The 18,158-nt window shown below is 42.6% G+C and overlaps 2 protein-coding genes across 2 annotated transcripts; both read left to right on the top strand.

The window, feature by feature from the left end:
- The first annotated feature begins 1,002 nt into the window (after positions 1 to 1,002).
- LOC117532647 (methyl-CpG-binding domain protein 3-like) lies at positions 1,003 to 6,279 on the top strand. The gene is made up of 7 exons (XM_034196034.1): positions 1,003 to 1,206; positions 2,396 to 2,561; positions 3,215 to 3,352; positions 3,744 to 3,834; positions 3,928 to 4,105; positions 5,081 to 5,239; positions 5,379 to 6,279. The coding sequence occupies exons 1-6, from the start codon at positions 1,193 to 1,195 to the stop codon at positions 5,232 to 5,234; spliced, it is 741 nt and encodes a 246-aa protein (XP_034051925.1). The 5' UTR covers positions 1,003 to 1,192; the 3' UTR covers positions 5,235 to 5,239; positions 5,379 to 6,279.
- Positions 6,280 to 8,202: 1,923 nt separating this feature from the next.
- Positions 8,203 to 16,440, top strand: LOC117532645 (RNA-binding protein MEX3B). The gene is made up of 4 exons (XM_034196025.1): positions 8,203 to 8,638; positions 9,160 to 9,708; positions 11,149 to 11,441; positions 11,569 to 16,440. The coding sequence occupies exons 2-4, from the start codon at positions 9,225 to 9,227 to the stop codon at positions 12,772 to 12,774; spliced, it is 1,983 nt and encodes a 660-aa protein (XP_034051916.1). The 5' UTR covers positions 8,203 to 8,638; positions 9,160 to 9,224; the 3' UTR covers positions 12,775 to 16,440.
- Positions 16,441 to 18,158: the final 1,718 nt, after the last annotated feature.

Genomic DNA, 18,158 nt, shown 5'->3' on the forward strand with positions numbered 1-18,158 from the left:
CACGTTGAGGCACTGGTGGGAACTGCCGTGATTATTGCAGAGCGGTCGAACTTGTGTAAATATATTTCTTTCATGGGGTGACGGGTGTGCTAAACAACACACTTAACAAATGTACTCTATCATGTCTAAAGCACAGTCATTTTCATGTCATTTAGATAATGTTAGTCGCATAAGGCTGACTTAATCTTTCCAAGTATCGCTTTGACTCAAGGTTATGTGGTCAATTGGACGTATGTACATTGGAGTTTCATGGGGGATTTAGCAAAAATAGCTAGCATTCCACAGAAATGTGTTCAATGAAAAAATACAATATAAATTATTTTGCATCCTAAAGGTCTTCGGATTCTTCAGGAAGCTAAAAGTATTAGGTATTTTGCTTACCTGTAAAAAAGATTCAGATACAAATAGATGTAATGATGGTGCCTGGTTAAAAACAAAGAAATAAACAAAGGAAATTAGATAAAATTCATAACAAATCCAATTTCAATTTGAGGCTCTAGTTTTCAGTTTTTCTTGGCAATTAGTATTACAACTAATTTCTTGGATATGTTTGCTTCATCCAATTGTTTTAAACTTTAGTAAGGCCTATCTGTCAATACATTTCATTAAAGATTCAAGAACAATTTCATCGATGCAAGATATTTAGTCAAATGTACCTTATTTAGAGTCCACCTTTTGAGTTTGTATTTGTGTGAGGTTGCACGAAGGGTTCCCAAAGTTCCAACATTTGTTCATGTTTTATTTTATAAGGGGTCTTTTCTCTGCACCATTATTTTAAAAAAAATTGAGGAGAAAAAAAGCCTTATCCCTCTGTGTGTCCCTCTGAAATGCCTCCACGTTTTTATTTACACTTCGTGGTTTAAAGAAACGTTTGAGAAAGTGTCGTGCTTTATTAATAAAACACACAGTAACCTCCATAGACTCTTATCTGCTCTAGCACACTGCATCGTTAACTTGGCGCATCACTTTCGCACTATATCACCGCGGATGTGGCGGGTGTCTTCCGCTCATTGTGTTAGAAGGCTGGCGGAGTGATCTGCAGTTGCGAAGGTCCTGACGGGAGACAGACAGCAAAGGGAATCGACAACAAACCGTGCCGTGAAAAATTATGACTGCAACAACAAACAGATAGCTGGCTTCTTATCTTTCCTGAGCCAGAATCACAGACAAGCAAACCAAGAAAGCCAAGACCATGGAAAGGAAAGGGTAAGACTTAATATTCTGTCCTATGAGTTGGTAAAATAAAAGTTTCTCTGCAGGAAATGCACGCATGCATACATGCGTTTTGCAGTTCAGAACAACTCTTACAAAATGGTCATGTCTGTATTGTATACGCGTTGTTTAATACTCTTACCGCACGCTTTAGATCGTTTGAGTTTGATAGGTTTGTAAACGTCCACTTGTGAACAATGGAATTTTAATTGATGCGGTAGTTGCTCGTACGTTAACATTAGTAGCGCAGCTAGCTTGATTAGCTAGCTGAGTTTCATTGTTTACACACGCTTGACTTGCGGCGCGTTGGGCCCCGGCTCGGCGTCTCCAGGATGCCTTCTCAAAGTCTCAGCTGCAGCTCACTTTCCCTTTTTAAACTAGGAGATAAGGGATATGCTGTTTCGTAGATAATGTAGCTCTTACATTGGCTTACAAGTCCTTTAAATTAGTTGCTATATTATTCTCAACAAAGTGGTTTTGCTTGAAAAGCCAGCCAGTCTAATGTATTACAAATACAGAGTTGATGGTTTACAGATAAAACCTGAAGTTCCACTTAAAACGATCGGTGTTTTCCCAAACTGTAGCTTATTACTCCACCTGTGGGCGTGTTCAGATGGGCTGCATTGATAACCACGTAGGAACCCCTGTTATTTTGCGACAAATTACAGCTTGTGATCATTTAAAGGTAGTGCCATCAATGCCTGTAAAGAGATCATTCATTCATTTAGAATAAACCATATGATGGTGTCCAGCTGTGGTGGAAAGCAGTCATCCTTTACTTTAGTAACGGTACTATTACCACACAAAAAACTCTGGTATGTTAAAGCTTACTTAAGTTATAGAAGAGTATGTAAGTGTTATCATTATAATAAACCTAAAATATCATAAGTAATATCGTCCCTGTCAATGTATCACCATTTTGCTGTAGATGTTTAGTGTTGTGCTCATTTTAACTACCACTGCTCAGAAAGAACGTTTTATCTTTTAGTTCAATGGAAACATTCAAATACAAAATAACCTGAACACAAAAGGTATAAAGAATCGATTTTGAGAAGTAAATAAAGCTGTCCGATAAATGATGTAAATACAAATTCTAGTATTTGAGATAAGTAATAACTGCTTTAATACCTTAGTTATTGAGAAGGGACATTAGGTGATGTTGACTTTTCTTCTTTTCTTCTAGTATACCTGTTAAGCGCATTCTCAACAAACCCCAGATAGTCCGTAGTCTGGGCAACCACCTTCACACGGATGTGAACGCCGGCCACTCCCGAGCTGGATGGTCGCTCCTGACCAAAGTGCACCGCAGCAGGCACAAGCATCTGTACGACAACAATCATCACATCAGGGTGAGTCTGCATTTCCCCCCCTACTAATGAGACCTACATCCCAGTGCCAGTTGAAGACATTTCCCCTGAAACTTCATGGTGATCTCTGGACACTTCAATGAGTATACAGGGCCTGTAAAACATATTCACCTCCCTTGGAGGTTATCGTTTTACATCATTGAACCAAATGGGTTTTAATTATATTTTCTGACCATGACCAGCAGAGCAAGAGTCTTCAATGTGAAGCGATCAGTGGAGGCACATTAGGTAGTGATTACAGCCTTGAGTGTATATCAAAAAGGTTTGTGTCAGCTCTGTATGTCTTGACACTGCAGTTTTCCTTCAGTTATTCAGCCACACATTTTGGATTGACTTAGAACCTCAAGGACTCATCCAAAGTGTTTTATAACCCTCATCACAGAGTTACTTCTGTTTTAACAGTGGCTAACCGGGCTACATTTGAAAATGTTCCCTTTAAACAATTTGTTCATCATAATAATCACGAGAGTTCATTGTCATGTTTACATTATTCGCCTTGTTCTGTAATGATACAACAATAACGCATTCATACAACTGCGTCGATGCAGTTACCTCTCAGAAAGGTCCTACTAAGAACGGTTGTATTTTACTATCATCAAAGCTGGTTATAAGTCATGTTGTTGTCTCTCTTAAAGTCCAAGCCTGATTTAAACACAACACTACCAGTTCGACAGACGGCATCCATCTTCAAACAACCGGTGACCAAGGTAACAAATCATCCCAACAACAAGGTGAAGGCGGACCCGCAGAAGTCTGTGGACCAACCGAAACAAGTAAGTCCAATGACAAAACAAACACAATATAGCATAAAACGTTCTTTAGAGTCTCACCATTAAAACAAGTTAAAACATACATTTTCAAATGTCCCAACAATTAAAGTGGTGTACCTATTTGTCTTCATTTGGATTCTATTGCTAATGTGTGCTTTTCTTCTCTATATTTAATAAGTTAACTCACACTGTATTATTGCCTGCTATGCCACTTTTGCTGTTACGCTGTACATTTCCCAGCTGAGGGACTAATAAAGGGATTCTGATCTCTCTTGCTGAAAGTAGTTGTAATGTTTTGCATAGCTGACAAATACTAGCGTATATAACACTTGGTGTTCTTTAATGTCACTTTCTGGCTCTGCACATAAAACTTATGCTTTGCTTCAATCTCCAGCTATTCTGGGAGAGGAAGTTGAGCGGGTTGAATGCATTCGATATCGCAGAGGAGCTGGTGAAAACGATGGATCTTCCCAAAGGCTTACAGGGTGAGATAACCAAGGCAAATATGACCTTGTGTGGTTAAAAACTGGGGTTCTTCTAGAAGCTTGACTTGTGCTTCCCTTTTGTCTTCTACCTAGCTGTTGGTCCTGTGAGCTCAGATAAAACTCTGCTGTCTTCCATCGCCAGTGCTCTGCACACCAGCCCTTCCCCTGTCACCGGACAGCTCACCGCCGCTGTGGAGAAAAACCCTGGAGTCTGGCTCAACACATCACAACCTCTCTGCAAAGCCTTCGTAGTGACCGACGATGACATCAGGTGAGATGGTCGCACAACAACACAGCTGTAGGGGTTACTTAATTTCACATATACGTTGGAATGAAACAATCTGTGTCTCAAGTATGCTGTAGAGGTGCAGTCTATTGTGGGTCATGGCACAGTAAGGTAGGGCGACTTGTAGGGGCTGTAGTTAGTTTTGGGTAATTATCGGTAAGTAAGTTACTGATATAGTAAATGGTTATTGGTGTTATGTAAATATGTGTCCTCTGCTTGACGAAAAGCACCAAGCTTAAAATGTGTTTGTGAGGAGGAAGTTACTGCAACTCAATCCAACTCAAGGCTTCTATAGTGTTTTTAAAACTATTAATAGTCTCAGCTTTTTTTGATTGTTCACCTACATAGCATGTGTGACAAATTACACAAAAAATAAATATACACTATACATTGCTCTTGGTAGTTGGGTTAAAGGTGGGGTAGGTAATTTTGGAGAAACCAGCTCGAGTGCGCTAGAATTTGAAAATACACAGCCGGAAAAAATCTGCCACTTCCTCACAGAGCCCCTCCTCCAACACACATGAACGCGCACATGACCAATGAGGGCACGAGATAAGTTTGTCATCTGCTTCCACAGATGACGTTTTTTTATATATTTATTGTCAAAGCATTTAATATATTCATTGCTATCGGGATGTTAAGAGCATTCCATGGAATATAACAAAGAGTGTTTCTGAAATAAATGATATACCCCACCTTTAAGACTAATTGTTATTGGTCTAAATTTGCACTGTGCAGTACTTTGGTGATAAATATCATACAGCAATGACAAACATATTAAATTGCTATACATTTCCCCTCACTTAATAATAATAATAACTTACATGTATATAGCGACTTTCAGGGAACCCACGGTCGCTTTACAGAAAAACAGTTTGTGGAACTAATTCCTCATCATCATCATCTTCGCCATGAAATGGCTGTTTTCATAGTTTCCTTGTCTTGGTCTATGTCTCTCAGGAAGCAGGAGGACCTGGTGCAGAGTGTGAGGCGGCGGCTGGAGGAAGCCCTCACAGCTGACATGTTGGCTCATATAGAGGACATCACTGCAGAAGCAGCAGCAGCTAACAAAGCAGAAGAGAAGGTGGAGAAGGTGAACAAGGAGGAATTATAGCCAAGGTACACAGAACTGCAGGACCTGATCTATTGTTGCCTATAACTTTAATGTTGCTCCATCCATTAGCCTCCGTTTTTGATTGTCTTCAGTTGGTATGAACGGCAGTACATGTAACAAGTCTCTTTCTCATCTCTCCCATAGGCTTGTTTGACATGAAGTTGCTGGTAAACTCCTTTTTATTTTCAAATATTTGGCTCCATGAAGATTTTTTTAACTCAATTTCAAGTGAAATATACCCTAAATGCAGACATTCTGCAGATTTTGTTTACCTAAACAAAGATTGTTATTTTTGTTTTTATTTTTGTTGTGTTACGGTGTACTTTTGAAAGGGTCCTTTGGGTTTTTTGTTCATTTTTACCTCTAATAATGTTTGGGAACTGTCTATAGACTCTATACTGTTTATTGTTTTCAGGAAACAGTGACATCACCATTTCACCATTGATACTACATTGAGTCAAAGGATGTTACTGTTCCCATAAGAATACTTCTAAGGCAGTTTCACAGCAGTTGTGGATGCTGCTCTACACAATGCAGTGTTACATTTAGTTAACAGCTGTTCAAGCTCCAAGTTAAAAACACAAACCTGATGTATGTGACTGTGTTTGCGTGTGTGTTGAATGTATAAGCTCATGTTGACAACTTAAGTATTTTTTTTTTTTTTTTTTTAAACATGTTGCTCTTTTATATTTTAATCTGGCACTGTAGGTAGTGTGTTTTATGTTCAGAAGCATAGTAAGGTTGCAGTATGTTTACATGCGCACAGCACTCTCGTGGCTGTGGGTTATTAAAATGTAGTTTGTTTGATTCAAGGTTTTACAGTTCAAAGCAGTGTTATTTTTTACAATAATGAGAGTTCACATGGTTTTAAGTTCAAGCCATGGTATTGTGTTGACAAAAGAATAATCAGTACTGTTTCATCACATTTGAGCTTTAACAGGAAAAATATGTACCCTTAGATAATACAAAAACAAGTACAACACTGACGTACCTCAATACAAGATTCATTATTTGTCTCTGTCTAATAAATGCAGCTCTTTAAAAACTGGTGTTGATTGTCTTTTATTGGTCATTATCCTCCTTAGATTTAGGAGGTTATGGTAGTTGGACAGGATTTTAAGATAGTATTCTTATTCCTCTTCAAATAAAGGGTTCACATTGTTCATGTCCATCATAAAACAATACTAACATACATATATGTCTATGGATGTTATAGGTGCGATGAAACCTTGTTTCCAAATCCACAGTCTGTGTTGTGCCAAAGCTAATGAGGTTGTGTCCCTAAAAACAATAAGGGGGCAAAACAATTGATTCAGGAGGGGATTTCTACCCAGCCATTATGGACAATTTCATTTATCAATTCAATAGCTTTATTAGCATGACCATATTGACATACAGTATTGCCAAAGCTCTGTATAGTTGCAACATCTATACACAAATACACACAAATAAACAGTTATAAACAAACTGCTAAGAACATGTTTTTTTTAACAAGGAATACAGATTCAAATAATACAAAATAGAATAAGATATAGAAGATGTGAGACCTGGTGTATCTTCTCATTCCCATTCCCTCAAACTGTGTCAGGCAGAGACAAACTGTCCTGCAACAATGCAGCTCTTTATATTCCCGAGAAGTATTTTTAAATATTTGAGGAAGCTTATGATTGAGTTTTGGGAAGAATTGTTTCCGTATAGGTTCAAAAGTTGGGCATTGTGTGAGGAAGTGCTGCTCTGTCTCCACAGCAGTTCCTCCACATTGTTGGCATGATCGCTCCTCTTTTGGCAGCCATGTTTTCTTGTACCTGCCTGTTTCTATGCCTGCCAGGCTGTGAGCACTCAGTCTGTACTTTGTCAACATCTTCCTGTGTTTAACATCAGTCACTGTGGTCAGGTAGGCTGCCACAGTGTACTGTCTTTTTAGGGCATTGCATTTTACTTTGTGTTTGGGATTTAGTGTTCCAATAAGTGAGGTAGTTTTTTGTGTATTTTGTTATAATTTGGTTGACTCTAATAGTTTTGGGCTCAGACTGGTCCTGAGGCAGAACATCGTTTGAGCCAGTTTGTGAACAGAGTGTCAGGACCAGCTGAGAGAGGGGACTCTTTTCCTTGTTCATCTCTTGATGCTGCAGGGCTTTGTGGTGGTAGGAGTGGGGGTCTCTTTCTTTTAGATGTAGCCAATATTTAATTGATCGTTTCTGGATTTTTATTAATAATGGAAATGTGCCTAATTCCGCTCTGCATGCGTTGTTAGTTGTTCTCCTGTGAACCTGCGGATGCGTTTGCAAAACTCATTGGATGATTTTCCTATTTGTCAAATGTTTGGTTTGTTTGTGGGCCCCACACTTCGATGTCAGTTTCCATGTGAGCTTTGTTTTAAGATTTACTTGGAAAAAAACATTCCTTTGTCTTCAGTCCGATGTTCCCATCTTTTTTATGTTTTATTAGATTTCTCCTGACTTAATATTTGAATGTATTACTATTGGTTCTTTGTGTTACATGTTGTGTAGTTATGCCTCTATTTCTTAAATTATGTATACCTGAATTGAGAAATTCTAACCCATCCCCCTTTGGCTGGAAGCAATGTGGGTCAACTCCTGTTGTTTTTATGTGCTATAGAAATACACTAACTAAACTGTTGTATATTTATTTCAATTCATAGTAATAAAAAAAAAGGGTGTGCGTTGAAAATGTAACTACTAGAAATAACATATAAATGCAGACACGCACACACTGTATGAGCATCTTGAAAGGCTGTTGTTGGAAAACCCAAAACACCTCATTGGTAGGATGATGAACACACCCAACCACGGCTACATTAGAAAAAAAACAGCAATGCGTTCACTGTGGGCGATGCAAAAACGTGTAATAAAATTGGTAAATCAAATATCTCCCTGCAGACTGTCTCAGACACTGACAGCAGCGGTGGCTTGCCGTTGATGCTACATGTGGCCTTTGAACCCATTGTTGTGTCTCGGGTGACGTCAGTGCCGTGTGCGGGAGACGGAGCGGCGTGCGCCTGGCGAGACAAAGGCGGCGGACCGGGGTCAGGCAGCAGCAGCAGAGAGCCGAGAACCACTGTTTTTATTCTCACCAAAAAGACAACAACTATTCTTGGATTTCAGCTGCGTTTCCCTGCTGGAAAGCAGAATGAAGACACAGTGACACTCCCAGGAATACGCTCTGACTCCAGAAAGAGAACAAAAACAACAACAGTGCCCTCTTTTCGATTTTAAACGTTTTTCTCCTACGCCCCCCATTTAGCGTGCTAGCTAAGCTAACCCTGTTAGCTCCCTAGCGCTGCACAGAGCTGGTCTCCTCCTCCTCCTGGCTGCTTCTCATCTTTTCCCTCAAAACCTGGACGACAAGCAAAGACAGGATCTCATCGACCAAGGCAAGATAAAGTAAGTTCGTGTGTTTTTCGCACTTGTCTAATTTTTGTAATCAATCTTTGAGAATGGGCACAAGTTGGACTGTCAGAGCAGAGCTAGCAGCTAGCCGAGCTGCTCCCAAACAAAGGGGTCGACAACGTGACTGAGTGCCGACTGTGTGGAGCTAGCCTGTTAGCCTGGCTCTTGGGGCTAACAACAGATAATATTAATCTTTTATCTTTCATTTTGTATTCGATCAGTACATTTAAGAGTGTCTGTCGTTGGTGCCTCACATGTTGTTTGTGCAAGGGAATACTTTGTTCACTTGTGTTCAGGCGGACATGCTTTATCCCGACAAAACAACCTGGATGGTTTCAGTTGTCAGACAAGAAGCAACAACAGACAAAGCAAGGCGCCCAAATCAACACTGCTCCTGCGTGCTACTCTTTATATGAGCGGCAGCTCCACGGTGCTCCACTCCTGTCTGGATTTTGTGTGTTTAATGATAAACAGACACTTGACTTTTGTTGCTTTTTATTAATTTTTTTCTACAGAAGAGAGTGAGTTCACTCCCAACAAACAGGCATCGGTGATCTGATGTGCGATCCACGGAGACAATATGCCTAGCCCTTTATTCCACCCCGAGATTATGGACCACGACGTGGTGATCAGCAGCCAGCACAACGGGGTCGGTCTTCCCCGGGAGACAGACCAGGAGTCCCGGGACGAGGACCACCAAGAGGCATTCCGCTTCGCCCTGGACCAGCTGTCACTCATGGCCATGGAGAAGGTGGACTGTGTGGGCGGCGGACTGGTCGACCCTCTGGATGGGACCCAGGGTCCGGGCTCTGACGGCTGTAACGGTGTGGGTTACGTGGATCTCCAGATGATGGAGCATCCCAACGGGTCCCGGGATTCGCCGTCGTCCTGCTCTCCATCCCCGGAGTACTACGGCACGGGCGGGTACCACATGGCCGGCTCCCACTCAATGCTCCACGGGGAACAAAGCTCCGTCCTCTGCAGCAGGAAAAGAAGTGTCAACATGACTGAATGTGTGCCTGTCCCCAGCTCCGAGCATGTGGCCGAAATAGTGGGAAGACAAGGTAAGAGCATGAGTGGTTTTGGTGGTTTTTTGTGAGGGGTTATTTGGGGTTTGTTTGTGTACAGCTCGGCCTGGTGGCTCTTTGTTTGGGTGGCAGTCTGGAGAGAGGAGGGTCTCTGAACTTTTACTGCCTCAGCTTGATGCTCTGGTCGGGCCGCACTCACTGTGTTGGTCTTTAATGTCAACATAATGCGGCTACTCTCTTAAAGAATCCATACATAATGTATTGATATTCAATTTCTAACAGTAATAAGACAATGCCTTGACATAGAGTGAGTGTGGGTGATGAGTAGGAGGGAGGGGGAGGGGCGGAGAGGGTCAGACAAAGCGGCAGATTGTCGGGAGTCTGGACATGTCTAGCAGCATGCACCAAACAAAGGAAATATACCGAAATGTGCAGATTTGATACATCACAGGTTAAATGGGCATGTTTAAACACTGGGCTCACCTTTTAACTCATGTAGGTGTTTATAGTAAATGATTAGTGTCTCTGCTGCTGATCTTAAGCTGAAACGCGGCAGCAGTAGGCTCACAAACACGGGACTGGGCGGTGTTACGCCCTGCACCCAGCTCTGTCTGCCGATGCTGCTGTTCGCTCCTGAGCCGTTTCCCTTTACACATATCATTTTTATTTTTTATTTTTTATCAATATATATCATTCATTTTAAATTGGCACTTGTTGTAGGTTTGGTTCGCCCGTTGCAGACGCGGCAGCGTTGAGGCATTGTTCTCTTTGTTTGAAAAAGCCATGCTTTCTGCTTCCCACAATGACATCACACTCCGGGCTTCCTATTGGTCGCCGAGAATGAAGCGTCCATATTTAAAGAAACAGAGCATGAGTTGACACCAGCAGTGCACCAGCTATTGACTTGGTGTTTGGGCAGACAGGCTCTTCATTCATATATTGCTTATGCATAATGCGTTTACTTCCACGTATATGTTTTTATGCATTTGAAAATGGTGCATTCATTAAAACCCTTAAACCGGAGTGCTATGATTAATGAATGTAATTGAGGAATAAGTACACACATGCTGATGCAACTGAGCATACTCCCCTTATTCAAATATGTATTTGAGACGTTTTCAATGTTGTTTGTGTGTAACAAAGCTGATGCTTAATTATGCACACTTACCATGGTTTTAACATATGCAATAGACCTGCAAAAAAAAAACTACCTTTTTATTAGAGATAATGATCGGTTTTGTAGAAAGGTTTGTGAGGGACATGGATTTGACTATATGAGAGATTTGGAGGCTGCCGTTTGTGGTTCAATTGTACTCAAATGACTTTCATGAGGCCTGGTAAATACTCACACCACAAACTATCCCTATATAGTCAAATCACCACCATATTTCAACCTTCACTTTAGTCACACATCATTTATAAATACGTGTTTGAATGTGTTTAATAATGGTGTTAATGTACTTCTGCATCTTTCAGGTTGCAAGATTAAGGCCTTGCGTGCCAAGACAAATACCTACATAAAGACTCCAGTCAGGGGCGAGGAGCCAGTATTCATCGTGACGGGACGAAGGGAGGATGTGGAAATGGCTAAACGTGAAATTGTCTCTGCGGCCGAGCATTTCTCTATGATCCGGGCATCCCGCTGCAAAGCCGGAGGGCCCGGGGCAGGAGGAGGAGGAGGAACTGGCACTGGAACTGGCACGGGCACTGGCACTGGCACCAGCTCTCTTCCTGGACCTCCACACTTACCTGGACAGACCACCATACAGGTAGAGAACCCCCCATGGCTTAGCTCTTATTGTGTTTATGTGTGACTCTAGATGTATGATAACTAATGTGTGTTAAAAATAAACTACAAATCACCTACATAGTAACATTGAAATATTTCCCTTCCAGGTGAGGGTGCCCTACAGAGTAGTCGGTTTAGTTGTTGGACCAAAGGGAGCGACTATCAAGCGCATCCAGCAGCAGACTCACACCTACATCGTGACCCCCAGTCGAGAGAAAGACCCCGTGTTCGAGGTCACCGGCATGCCGGAGAACGTGGACCGGGCGAGAGAGGAGATCGAGACCCACATCACTCTGAGAACTGGAACCTTTGTAGACCTGCAGGGGGACAACGACTTCCACTCCAACGGCACTGATGTCAGTCTTGAAGGCCTGGGCGCCCTGAGCGCGGGGCTGGCCTCTACTCTGTGGTCCAGGGCTTCTGGCCACCACTCTGCAGCCCCTCCACCTCCAGGCTCCCCACCTCCTCCTATTCCCATGTCCATGCACCACTCCTCCGGCCGGAAGGTGTCCTCCTCGGCAGCCTATCACACGCACAACGGCGGGATGAACTCAGAGACCTTCAGCAACACTCGCAAGGCCAATGAGTCAGGCAGCCCCACCAGCCCCTTTAGCACAGGCTCCAGCAGTGCGGGAGGAGGATTCACTTTCGGGGGAGACTCCACCCCAGGGTTGCCCTCCTCCGATGAACTGGGCTTCGAGTTCAGCGCCGCCAACATCTGGGCTCCTTTCGTTAACGGTGGAGCAGGCAATAAGACGCCCGGCTCCGCCCAGCAGCAGCCTCTACGTCGCAACAGCAGCGGCCTCAGCGGTGGCGCCATCACCCCACGATTGTCTCCAACTCTCCCTCAGGACACGGGCGTGGGCCCCATGGATCACCCCCTAGCCCGCCGGGCACAGAGCGACCCCCTCAGCACTCTCTCCTGGCTGCAATCTGGCAACGCCGGCAGCGGCTCCTTCTCCGGAGCGTCCAGCTCCAGCTCCGCCGGCTCGTCCACCGGTTATTCCTCCTGCTCGGCCTCCTCCCTGCCCGGCGGCTCCCCCACTGACTCCGAGGGAGGCAGCGGCGGGGGTCTCAGCTCTGGCATGCTGAGTCGTCTGAAAGGCCCCGGGGTCGCAGGTCTGGTCGGCGTCGGCCCCGGGATCAACAGGGACTGCTTTGTGTGTTTCGAGAGCGAGGTGACAGCAGCCCTGGTGCCGTGTGGCCACAACCTGTTCTGCATGGAGTGCGCCGGGCAGATCTGCCAGTCTGCCGAGCCGGAGTGCCCCGTCTGCCACACCCCCACCACACAGTGCATCCGCATCTTCTCCTAATGCTCCGGCAGAGCGGCGGGGCGGAGGGTGAAATACGAGGGAGGCGGGAAAAAGACTGGAGTGGGGCACCAGCTGTGGCAGACGGAAGGATTCACACTAATAACTTTCACACACACATGATGGACCATAATAAATGCATAATAGAGATGATGATACTATACGGATGTTGATTTATTGCTGATAACTGTCAAAAATAATAATAATAACAATAATAATAACTGAAGTTGATTGAAACTGGTCTGCAGACAGTTGTTGCCTCAGACGGTCTCAGTGATGAACTTATGGAAGGAAACTAGTGTCTTATCTCTCTTCAGGCCTTCATTTTGACCCGGCGCTGCCGGTCTGTCTCGACATTTCTTCATTCTGGCTTCTTCAGATCTCTGCCTGCTTTTCTCTCACAGCCTTTCCTTTTGACACTTTTGTACTTAACAGATATTTTTCGATGAAGCTGTCAATAAGGCCTGCACTTTTCTACTCCTTATTTTAATGTTTCTTGACAGGAGGCAAACCGTTCCAACCCGACCCCCCCCCCCCCCGCCCTTTCACCTTCTCCTCTTGCTCTCACTCATGCTGTTGCCTGTAACATTGAGAGGCGGGGTTGCTATTTTTTGTAAGTTTGGAACTTTTTTAAAGATCCGCGATGTGATCAGGCCCCTATCGGCACACCCTAGGGCCATCTTAGGAAGACCTCCTGTTTCTCGTTGCCACTCAAATTTAGCCATCTTTAATGCCAAATGAATGCTATTAAATAGAACTCTCTTAATTTCTGGTCAAATTTAATAACCTGTTGGAGGAATTTGCATTTCAAATGTGGCTGCTGCTTTGATTCACATGTATAGAGAGGTGCAGTGACGAGTCCTAAAGTGAGTTAGCATTTTACCACTACCGGTTCCCTCGTCTCGGTCAATGGGATTTTGGAGAATAGCTTGGAATTGAGCTTACTTCCGGGTTAAGTCATCCCTGCACCGCTCTATTACCCACTCATAAGTGAGAAACGTACCATTTGTGATACAGTAGGAATGTGTCTGAGGTCAGTTTTCTTGTACGTTTGGGCTGCCTGACAATCCCTTTACATCTCTATTGTGTATGTGTGAATATCGCTCACTCATGCTGTTCTCACATCACATCTCATGTGTCGCCATGTGAAGGTCTGGTGTCTGTCCTGCTGCCCCTCCTTCACTCCCACAGTCTTAAAGGAAGGATTCACTCTGATCCATCCATCATGTCTGTTACACTCAGATCAGTCGCTTAGCCTTTTCTATTCTATTCTATTTTTTGACTCTTGACTGTCAAGTGTGTGGCTCACAGACATATTTTGGACTCTAGGATGAGATAGGGCTTCTCTGATGTCACACGTAAATGTTTTGTGCTGTAAGGATATGGAGAAGGCTGCTCCTCCCACACTAAATAATAACAAGTGGCTCAATTGAACCTTTTTTCATGCACTGTAACTCCCAGTCCCTCTTAGTAGGAAAGAAAAACAGCTCGTACTGTTTTAGTTTTGGTCTTCCACCCCACTCTCACAGCAAAGCTGTATGGCACTCTCAGATGACACACTGTCATTCCCATATAGCGCTGTCCTCCTGGCCAAATGTGGTGCACTAAGTGGTTAGTCGTTTAAGGTTGGTCCCGTGTTTTCATAGCATTACTGATAAGGCAGTTGCGTCCTGTTTTGTGTTAGTGGTTTTTAAAGAATTCAGTCTGAGTTTGCAGTAACTGCCTCCTATAGTGTTAATACTGTATGTATGATTTTGGACGATGTAGTTGGTACGCGGTTGCCGTTATTGGCCCTTTTGAACATGCACGGAATCAGCTCATAGAATGAGACAAGCCATGCCGACAGAATTAAATCGACACACCTAATTCTCAAGGGCTTCCTCTGACTGCACAGACACATGATCACGCTTTCAGGCTCACATGCAGAAGGTAGAACTTATCCTTTATGGCAGCTAGTAGCTAGGTCATCCAGGGCTTCCAGACACTTTGTGTTCAAATCCCAGCAGCTGCAGAATGTTTTTGCTGTTGTATTTTAAACTATATTTTCTAACTGTCCCTACACAGCCATCACATTGGGATCCGGTCAGTAGGGCATTGCAGCCACAGTGTGTCGTCCTCTCTGGACGTAGTCACAGATCAGGACGGGTCGTAGGGTTTTAATGTCAGGAAAAAGGGTAACTCTACTGAGTCAAAAAAAAATGTAGAAAATGGGCAGTTTCTGCTGTGCTTTGGTGCTCCAGCCAGTATGTTAACTTATTGCTGCCTGACTGTTCGTTTGCTACTAAGGTGACGAGGGCAGCAGCTGCACAGAGGAATCTAATAAGCCGCTGTCCTGGTTGAGCGCAGCAGTGCACTCACTCATGTGTCCATACGTGTACGTGAAATCTGCCCAGGAGCTGCACCAGGAGTCTTTGTGAAGATTCTCCCATGGTGCTTTGGGGCAACTCCCTATTGATACGCAGCGTTGAACAAACCCAGTTGGCAGCGGAAGGCCTCTTAGTGTTCAGACTTCTGCGGCGCTGCACTGTAAACCTGACTACCCTGTTCTCGCTCCTGTGAGAACGCCTCCCTGTCAGGCTCTGATGTCAAACGTCACATTTTGTTTCTTAATCGTGTGCACTCAGAACAGATGCCGGGCCCTGAACGCATCTGAAAGAACTGATCAGCTGTGTGAGTCTGATGAGGCCGATCTTAGAGCCCTTCTTTAAACTGTCCACGTTGGCGTGTTAAAGGAATTCAACGTGTTGTATTTACCAGATGGTTCTGATGCGCATCCTGGTGTTGCAATGGGGTGTTTCTGGCCAATGAGAAATTGTTAGGGTTTAGTGTACAGTAGTTTTCATTGTTAAAAAGGTACAAGGTTTTTCAGATTGACTGCTGATTTTTTTTTTTGTTGCCAAACTTATCCCCTCCCCCATTTCCTTCCTAAAGGTTTGAAAACAGGGTTTCCTGAGGTATGCTAGCCAGTGACCTCTGACCTTTTTTTGTGATGAGAGGGGGGGATGCAAAGAGAGCTAGGCCAGTAAGGGGTGACAGACACCCCTCAAGCTGCCGCTCTCCTATTTTTTGCTTTAATTCTCTTTTGTATGCAGAACCAAAATGTAAAACGTTGGCAAACTAGGTTTCAGGCCTGACCTGTGTGTATATTCCCTGAGTACAATCATTGGGCTCTTGTTTTCAAAAGCAAAATGACTTAATTGAAGATAAATGTAGTTTCTAAAGAACATGTATCATTATTTGTAAGTTAACCATCTGCATGTCTTCAAGCCACCTGGCATTAGCTAATCATTTTTAAGATAAAAAAAAAACTTTTTACACATTTTTATTTTTTACAATTTATTTGCTTACCTAAAGATCCCAGACAATAATGTGACCCTTTTTATTACTTCAAATTTATTTTTATTTTCCATTTTTTTATTTTCCTTATTTCCTGTGTACTACATAATAGGCAATTTATAACAAAATGAGAAAATTATTGAAGAAATTTTAAAATTGAAATATATTTTATTTGAAAGTTTATGGACCTTTTAACCGTGAGCCGGAAAAATTGTATAATCGTATAATTTGAGCTGACTTGACGGTTATGAGAAATGTATCAAGAGTTTTATTTTTTATGCTTCTTTAATAAAGTCTTGTTTTGGTTTCATTTTTTTTACTGTAAAATAAGAACTTGTGTCTTGTGTCTTTTGTTTCTGTTCCAAGTGGAAATGTGCATCACACTGGAGCGTCGTGGCCACAAGGGGGCAGTAAAAACAACCCCATAAATAATGGTCTGAGAGAAATCTGCAGTTCAGGCTGTCTGTAAATCTGAGTCTAGACCTTCAGTTCAGATCAAGATATAATATCAGGGTGAGCCTGAATCTTACACTAACATCGGGTGGAAATCTTCCAACAATAAATTCAACAGCAATGTGGTGGGATTTGGACCTTTAGAAATAAGCAATATGAAGGAAATAGACAATTATTTCTGTCATGTTTTAGCCCAATTGTTTAATCAACCACCCAGATTACCCACTCAAACCTTCCCTCAGCAGATACTCCATTCACCGGGGATGGGTTTAAATCCCAGCCAGTAAACTCATTAACATACAGTGTACAAAACATAAGTGAAATCTGTTTTGTACACTAATGACACCATGTTACGAAAAACTGTCCCTACCTATATTTAGTCTTGATGATACTCAACTTTCCTTTTAAGAAAGCAGAGAAGGAGCTCTTCTCAGTTTCACAGACTGTTGGCAGTCTACGGCTGGTTAACTCTCACATTCAGACACACCTGTTTTTATTGTATTTACTATTTTAAATAAACATTTTAAGAAAATCCTGCTATTTTTCTCTCTCTTCCTGCTCTAAAACTTAGATTTTATTAAGAGCTTCCTCATCATGTGACAGTAAATCCAAAACAATACCTAATGGTTTACTTTACTTGATAGGTAGGACATGCATTTATTAGATTTTTAGTGCTTTCGTATTTATTTGCCTAAAAAATGTATGATTCAGCTCTTTCATCTAAAGAAAGACATGTTCTGGTTATGATGTCATCAAATGCTCTAAACTTTTTAATTTAAATGTGGCTGGTTTTCCCATTGTCCTGTTGACTGGCAAGCTCCTTGCTGAAGGTAATAAAAAGCAGATGTATAGATTGTGACACAAATGTCCTTTTATTAGGAAGCAGATCACAATCAGGTTGCATTCCAGTTCCTCCTCGTCCTCATTAAAGAACAATCAGTAATGATAAGAAACAAATTAGAAACATCCTTTAGTAGAAAATAATTCTCTCATGCGAGTTCTGTGTTCACACATATTGGTTACGGATGACGTATTCACAAGCCTTTTGGAAAAACAAAAAAACATTGATGAATTATCATTAGGCTACATAGCTTTGAAAAAAGGGAAAAATAATTCACATCAGAGACGCGTGCTGGCACGATAAAGTTTCCCATCATGCAATTGATTCTATATTCACAGGGTGGGCGTCATTGGTCTCCACAGAGTTGTGTCGGCGTGCATGCATGCATGTGTGTCATTTTACATGTGCCCTTTTGTGCTTGAGCAGAGATTGGTGTTTAGATGTGTGCAGGGGCGGACTGGCCATTGGGAATACCGGGAGTTTCCCCGGTGGGCCGGTGCTGTGTGTGGGCCGGAGGGCCAAAAAAAAAAAAAAAAGTTTATAAAGAAAAAAAAGAAAATCTTTTTTTTTTGCCTAAATCCTACCGGCCCACATTTGTAAGTGTTCCGGCCACTCCCTTTTTTTTTCGGAATACATGTAACGGTGTTACGTAATCAGAATACAAAACTCAAGTAACTGTATTCAGCTCGCGTTACATTTGAAAAACGAATAATCTGATTACAGTTACTTTCGTAAACCTGAAGTGAATACATTTTGG

This window comes from Gymnodraco acuticeps, unplaced genomic scaffold (genome assembly GCF_902827175.1).
Source record: "Gymnodraco acuticeps unplaced genomic scaffold, fGymAcu1.1, whole genome shotgun sequence".
In the NCBI taxonomy this organism is placed as follows: Eukaryota; Metazoa; Chordata; class Actinopteri; order Perciformes; family Bathydraconidae; genus Gymnodraco; species Gymnodraco acuticeps.